This window comes from Natator depressus, chromosome 12 (genome assembly GCF_965152275.1).
Source record: "Natator depressus isolate rNatDep1 chromosome 12, rNatDep2.hap1, whole genome shotgun sequence".
Taxonomy (NCBI): domain Eukaryota; kingdom Metazoa; phylum Chordata; order Testudines; family Cheloniidae; genus Natator; species Natator depressus.
Genome location: NC_134245.1, coordinates 12,904,141 through 12,911,984, shown reverse-complemented (window position 1 = coordinate 12,911,984; position 7,844 = coordinate 12,904,141). Strand labels below are relative to the sequence as shown.

Here is a 7,844-nt window from a genome sequence, read left to right as displayed (position 1 = left end):
ATCCCCTGATCCCTTCTTATCTGTGGAAGGGAGGGAGACGAGGGCCACATTTCGGGCTGCAAATCTGGACAGCATTTCACATTTCCCTTCAAATTGCAACAGGTACCTTCTCTGGGGCGCGTTCTGGGACAGAGGTGAAATGACAGCGTTTTTAAACAGTGGGGGGAGACAAATATAAATCAGATGATATTACATATTGTGTGGATACACACACACCAGCCAGAAGTGGGAGAATCTAGAAACGATGTGTTGCCATATTTAAAAAAAAAAAAAAAAAACCAAAAAACCTCCCCCATCCCTAGCCGCTAAACATAATTTTCCTGTTGAAAATAAATTTTTCTTTTTTAAAATTGAAAGTATATTTTAGGCACCGCCCCCCCCCTTCCCTCGCCCTTTTAAGGGATCGGATCAAATTATATACTGGCCGGGGGGCGGGGGGAGGAAGGGAATGGGGGCAGAGCGTGAGGGGGGGGGGAATGGATAATAAATCTTATTAAATATATATTTTTTCATAAACTGATTGGCTTGCATTCCAGTGCAGCCCGGGCCATAAATCAAGAGGGAAATGTGATGGCTCCACACGGTATTTAGCAAATGAAGAAAGTTGGAGCTGATCTTCAATGGCTTGGATGTGATTGCCATCCAGGGGCCGGCGCACTTGAGCCTAAGAGCTGGGGAAGAGCGAGAGAGAGAGGGAGAGGGAGAGGGAGAGGGAGAGGGAGAGAGGCTCTCCTGCTGGTTGGATTTGGTTGTGGCAAGCCCCGCAGGGTCCTGCCATTTCTTCCACTGACAACACCCCGGGAAGGAGGAGCTTCCCCCCGCGCGCCGCGCAGAAGGCGTCAGAACCCTCAATTTCCAACTTAGCATCTTGGCAGGACCTTTCGCAAAAGCCAAACGCAGATCTCGAAAAAAAGCCTCTCAGTCCAAAGGCAACAACCACCACCAGCAACAACCGGGGGGGGGGAAGCGCAGCCCCGCTAGGCGAGCGAGCTGAGCGAGAAGCAGCAGCCGCCGGGAACCAGAAGCCAGGTGCTGGGGGGCTGCTGTCGCCGCTGCTAATCCGCCAGCTGCCCCACCTGGCCATAGGGCTTGGGGGGTGGGGGGGAAGTCACCTAGAAAAATCAAAGCGAGCGGCAGCTCCTGGCTATTCTGCTGCCCGTGTATATGTATGTGCTTGGCCATGTCGTATCCTCAGGGTTACTTGTACCAGCCATCCGCTTCCTTGGCTCTCTACTCCTGCCCGGCTTACAGTACCAGCGTGATCGCGGGACCCAGGACCGATGAACTTGGGAGATCTTCCTCGGGCTCCGCTTTCTCGCCTTACGCCGGATCTACCGCCTTCACCGCCCCTTCTCCGGGTTACAACTCCCACCTCCAGTACGGCACAGACCCGGCAGCCGCCGCCGCCTTCACTTCGTACGTGGTAAGAGCAACAATGATCGGCGGCAAGCCCGGCTAGCCAGACCTCGAGCGAGCAGGGCTGGTTTGGGTTCCACGGGGGAGCCCTGCAGAGGCCAGGGGGGGATGGAAAGCACGTTGCTAGCATCCCCTGGCAACTTTCTCTCTCTTCTTGCCCCCCACCCCCCTCAGTATTTGTCCACACTGTTGCCAGATCAAAAGTGTCTCGGGTGAGGGTGGGGTTCTAGCAAAGAAGTATTATAGGGATCATGAATGCAAATATTGTGTTTTCAGTTAAGGGGAAGCACACATCAAACAGCCGATGCAAAGAAAACCTTGGACTAATGGAGTTTGGTTTTGTTTTGTTTTTAAATAATCGGTGGGATACCGCCTCTCATTTTATGTTATTTTATTTTTTTAATTGTAAAAAATAAAATAAATCCAGCGCCCGCCTGGGAAGCAGGCTGATCCACCCATGTAAGTTTCTTCGGCACAATCTTCATTAGGCTTCCCAAACACTGCAAAGCCGTAATCCCATCTCTGCAATCCGATTTGGAAGCATTAATAACAACAACAAAAAACGATACGGCGTGGCCATGTGCTGCCCCCCCTCCCCCCGGTTTAATATCTTTTCAGCGTAGAAGTAAATTTGTGTTTATTTGGGGGCCCCGTCTGGGGCGTTATTTTTGTTTCTTTTTTAAAGAAAAACAAGTTAGTCCGGTTTTGTTTTTGTTTTTTCCCCCTCACCAAAAGCAAGTCTGGCTGCAGCGAAAAACCCTGCGGCCCTTTAGAAAAACAACAGTTGCCCATCTCCGCTCACCCAGCGTGGGTTTCGGCCGCGTTTAGCGGAGTTTCCCCTGCTTTCTCTTTTCCAGCGAGTGCCTCCATTGCGGGGGAGGGAGCCGAGCTGGTGCGGTGGTTGTGGGAAAGGTTATGTTCAATTAGACAGTGGGAAAAGCAATTGGTTGCTGCTTAGCACAATAATATGTCAGAGCAGAAATGGATTGTCAGGTTCGCGTTTCTTTACAAGTCAGAAACTTGGCTATTGCTTGAGGGGGGGTGAATGAAGAACAGTCGCTGCCCTTCGCAGTTCTGCCCTTTGGGCTAACGTGTGCAGATCTGATAAAACAGATGTGCTCCGCAGCCTTTGTGTGTCTGTTGCATACAGAGACACATGCACCAAGGAAAAAAAAAAAAGTTCTAGGCCATTTTCCCTTTCTGTTTGAAACAGCTGAGTGGGGGGAAAGCCGAGGCTTGACTGCTCCAATCTAGGAACAGCCTCTGGGATTTTCCTGTTCTCCAAACTTTAATTTGGGGAGCGAGTAATCGTTTGGGCTCTTCCCCCATTTTGTTGCCCTTTGTGTCACTGTTCGTTGTGTCGTGTCAGTTGCGCTGCTCCCGACCTCACTGTCCGCTCTGTGCCCGCTTCCCCCCGACCCCCTCTCCAGGGCTCACCCTACGACCACACACCAGGTATGGCAGGTTCCCTAGGGTACCATCCCTACGCGGCGCCCCTGGGCTCCTACCCCTATGGAGATCCAGCCTACCGAAAAAATGCCACCCGGGATGCCACCGCCACCCTCAAGGCCTGGCTGAACGAGCACCGCAAGAACCCCTACCCCACCAAGGGCGAGAAGATCATGCTGGCCATCATCACCAAAATGACCCTCACCCAGGTCTCCACCTGGTTCGCCAACGCCCGGAGGAGGCTCAAAAAGGAGAATAAAATGACCTGGACCCCCAGGAACCGGAGCGAGGACGAGGAAGAAGAGGAGAATATCGACCTCGAGAAAAACGACGAGGATGAGCCCCAGAAGCTGGAGGAAAAAGGCGACCCGGAGGCTCCCGAGACAGGTAGGAGGGATTGGGAAGAGGGAGAGCACACCCCAACGGGGCTGCTGGCGCCTGGGGGGATTGTTCTGGCCTGGCGGCCTCTGCAGCCAACTGCCTCGGTGGAGCAAGGGGAGATCGCTGCGGGGTAGCGGGTGTTTCTGCTGGGCATGGCCTCTCCCCCCCCCCCCCCGCCAGCCCCACTGAGCCGCAGCTCGGAGGCCAGGGCGGAATGCCACCTGCCAGCTGCGGGGAGTTGTGTGCGCGCAGAGGGACATGGCAGCCCGGGGATGCCCCTTTCATTCCCTCTGCTCCGGGTGGATGGGGGGGAGAACTTGGGCTCAGGATCCGGAGCCCTCGCAAACTTTCTGTGGCGCTCCACTTCCCCCCTTTGCACACAGGAGGAGGAGACGAGCAGAAGGCAGCCCCGGGCTGCGAGCGGCTGCAGGAACCCCACTCCCCGGCGGGCCAGGAGGCCGAGGGGGGCCTGAGTGACTCGGATTGTAAAGAGCCTCCGGAGGAGAGGCTGGAGGGGAGGCCGGGCCCCCCCAAAGCGGCCGGCCCTGCGGCCTTGGTGCAGTGCCCGGCCAGCCGGATCCTGCAGCAGGCGGCTGGCGGCGAGGAGATCCAGCACCAGTACCGGCCCCCTTCGGCAGCCGCCGCCGCCCCCCACCCGGGAGAGCTGCACCCCATCACCCCCTCCAGCAACAGCACGTCGGTGATCCACTCGCCGCAGCAGGCTGCCCTCGCCAAACCCAAACTCTGGTCCCTGGCCGAGATCGCCACCTCCGCGGACAAATCGAAAGAGAGCAGCAGCGAGGTGTCTCCGGGAGCGGGGCCGACCCAGGGCCCTCCCTTGGCCGGGAGCAGCACCTCGCATTCCCCGTCGCGGTCCCCCTCCTCCCAGTGCCCTTTTCCTAACAGCGCCGTCCTCTCCCGGTCCCTTTACTACGCGTCTCCGTTTTACCCGGGCTACACGAACTATAGCACTTTTGGGCACCTTCACAGCCACGCTGGCACCAACCCGGCAGCCGGAGCCCCCAGCAGCCATTTCAATGGATTAAACCAGACTATTTTAAACAGAGCAGAAACCTTGGCTAAAGAAACTAAAATGATCAGAAGCCAATCCCAAGTAGATCTTTGCAAAGACTCACCTTACGAACTGAAGAAAGGTATGTCCAACATTTAATATTGGCTTCTTCTCCGATAACTCCCCCTGGGACTTTGGTTTTTTTTAATTTATTTAATACTTTGGCCGTTATTTTTCCACTACCAAGAGAAAAAATAAAACAAAACAAAAAAATCAAAGACACACGCCTAGTCAAAAGTTTATAGTTCATAGGAAATGGCTGAGTATAAAAGAACTCAGAAATGTCTTAATCAACTGAAAACAAAACAAAAATTACACACAAAAGGAGAAAGATTTGTATTAAATCTTATTCTGTATATTTAATGTAGCTTTTTGTATTTAAATTGATAATACAGTATCTTTGAAGTAACTTATGAAATCAAGACACCTGTACAGGCATTAATGTGGTTTTCCGTAATATAAATATATACATTTGTGTCTTTTCCCGAATGGTTTCATAGTTTTAAAATATATATATATATATATATTATATATACACACACACAAGTTTATTTTAACTCTTTTGCCGCCTATTGATTTTTTCCCCCTTGGGTGTGAGCTAAACTATAATAAATTAATAAAGGAAATAAGTATAACCTATTAGATTTTAAAAAACCAAACCTGCAGTCGCCATTGTTAAATGCATATATTTTAATTAAAAGAAGGTTTTAACAGAATCAAACCCACTTGTTTTTGCACGAGAAAATACATACATAACTGATGACAAAAATAACTTTTTAAATGCTCCTTTGTTTAAAAGTGAGGTTTAATTTAGAACATTAAATGCCTGAAACTGATTTGCAAAGTAAGAGAGGATTTCTAAACGTGGGAATCTTTAACAAGAGCACCTACTTGTTGTGGTAATTTAGGCTAATTTGAGGGAAGAAATAGTCAAAGAATGAAAGGATAGTGTAGGAGATAAAATGCAGATGAGATGTATTTATGAGTCAGAGATTAAATAAGGATATATGTATATAAATACATACTAGAAACACCAAATCGAAGTACAGTACCATCTTTTAACCTAATTACTTCCAATCAGTGTCGTGTTTTATGCAAAGTAATCAGCTGGTGAACTTTGCTAATGAGTTCGATTTTATGCCAGATTTAGCCCTTATTACTATTTCAAAGGTGCTGCAGAGTTATTAAGAAGAGAGCCGGGGAATACACATTAAGATACACACTAGGGGAAAGATCCCCCCTCCCTCAATTCATTCCCTCCCCCACGAATTTTGCATTGATATATTTGGTTAATTTGATTAAATTAGTGCTTCATCGCCGCTGCATATTGCAAGCATTGATAGGATTTGTAAATCTGTCTGTCCGGAGATTACCATATATAACCGGAGGTTGAGGGTCGGATTGGAATGTTTCCCCACATTCACAGGTAGGTGTCACACTTGTCCTGAATTTCAAACCTACCCACTTTGAAACTGGTGCTAAAAAGGGGGGGAGAATCAAAACCTAATCAAGGAGCCTTCAAATACACAAGTCCACTATACTATACGATTCGAAAACAAAGGAAGATAGATTTCAGCTTTACTAGATACAAATTGGGCCAGGAAAGTTTAATGCTCTGTTACCAGTTTAGGAATTTTATCCTCTCTCTTTTGTAAATTTAAAAAAAGCAGCAGCAATTTTAACCATTTTTTTTAAAAAAAATCTGTTGTGTCGATCACTTTAAAACCAAAGTAAAATAATAATGATAATAATAAAAAAAGGAAATCTATAGTCAAATTAGATATTCTACATTAATTGAAGCCTGCACTTCAAACTACCTCCCACAGGTATTTCAGGTTCTCAAATCTTGACTTTCCCTGCCTTTGCAATGAACTAAGCGGTGTGTTTCATGCCAGAGCAAATTTTCTAATGTTCAAAAACTGTTACATCACAAAGCTCTAGGAACAAATTCGCTCTATTCACATCGGATTTTCTGGGTGTCCGTTGTATAGGAACATATCAGTGACATTAATTGGACTGGGATATATCTGGTACCATTTAAACAGAAGAGTACTGAAACACCCATTCGATTTTTAAAATTTTTTTTTTTTTACAAGCCAGATAATTGTTTCGTAATCGCTTCAACTTTGTCAGAGCTATTTATTAGCTAGAACAGGTTTATTCATGCATATTTACATTTTACGGGATATTAAATAGTAGTTTGTATATTATGTTTTAAAAATACAGTAAATGTTCACTTGCTATACCATCTTTGTCGATAATCTGGTTTAAAGTCAAAATTGTTTCAAGCTGAAAGTGTAAATAATCAAATATTCATGGGATAATAGTATGTTATTTTGTCACTTTATAAATTATAAATGATTTTTTAAAAAAAAAAATTGAATTCCACAATCGGATCATTTATTTACACTGGGGAAAAAATTATACGGAGCTGCTTTTGGGGGATTGGGGAGGGGGTTGAGAATAAATCAAATTTATTTCTCACCCGCCTTGTTTAAATTAGGCGAAAGTTTTTGGCTAGGTCTGGTAAATGAACTGAAAACCAGTGACATCAGTTCCTGGCATTATATTGCCCTTTTTAAAAAATCACTTAGTATTTTATAAAACCTAGTCACTCCGAGCACTTTTATTAAAGATGGAGATAATATTTTGTTGAACCCTACGTTAACAAGTCAAAAGGGCTCATTGGAATAGGAAAGTTGATAATCCCACACAAGGGTGCTTTAGAGACAACAGGTTATACAGTTAAACAAGCATTCCTAAAATTAATCTTTTTTACTTAGTCATTTAGCGATGGATTTTTTTTTTAAATGTCACTATATACACCTTTCCCCCAGATGCTCTTTCTACCTCTGAAAAACAACTTTGGGAATAAGTTTAGGAACCTCGTTTGTTAAAAAACCAAGTTCCTTATAATAAGGCGTATTTTGAATAAGTCTATTAGCAATCTCAATAGGGTTTTCGTTTGATGTATAAATTCCTAAGGGAACGAATCCAATTCCTCTAGGTTGAAGCTATTCAACTTGTCGCCTATATTTACCCAGTTAAGTCTTAACTAAGATTGTAGATCGTCAATTTAATAAAAATTCTGCGCTTCCCTCTTATCCCTCTCCTGTATGAAATCTTAGATGTAATTGTTCTGGTCTTAAAATTTCAGCATCGTTATTCTTCTAATTAAAGAGCAGTAAAGGAGCATTTTTTCTTTTTTTTTTTTTAAAAAAAGCAGCAATAATATATTTTGACAAGTTGAAATGACCTCCCAATTTTGCAACTCAGATGTTACTTTTATGAGGTCTCTTTAAATTGAAATACCTTATTTTGGGGTCAGCTTCTTCACAGAGTGCTGGCGCAGTGTCCGGTGGTTAATACCTAAAAATCCACCAATGACTTTTGAAATATCTTACCCGGTTTATAACTATTACCGGTATAATGTAACATGATTGTTTACATAAGGCTGGTATATACAGCCACACACACTTGTATGTATATGCATAGTGTATTCATACGAGTTTGACTGTATTTTTGT

At 45.6% G+C, this 7,844-nt stretch overlaps 1 protein-coding gene across 2 annotated transcripts; it reads left to right on the top strand.

Moving 5' to 3' along the window:
• Positions 1-551: 551 nt before the first annotated feature.
• On the top strand, positions 552-6,658 carry IRX5 (iroquois homeobox 5). Of its 2 annotated transcripts, XM_074968599.1 has the most exons (4): positions 552-583; positions 1,196-1,423; positions 2,847-3,252; positions 3,630-6,658. In XM_074968599.1, the coding sequence occupies exons 3-4, from the start codon at positions 2,874-2,876 to the stop codon at positions 4,415-4,417; spliced, it is 1,167 nt and encodes a 388-aa protein (XP_074824700.1). In that variant the 5' UTR covers positions 552-583; positions 1,196-1,423; positions 2,847-2,873; the 3' UTR covers positions 4,418-6,658. The 2 variants fall into 2 exon arrangements, with proteins under 2 accessions (XP_074824700.1, XP_074824699.1); XM_074968598.1 differs by lacking the exon at positions 552-583 and having other exon boundaries at positions 1,048-1,423.
• The last annotated feature ends 1,186 nt before the right edge of the window (positions 6,659-7,844 follow it).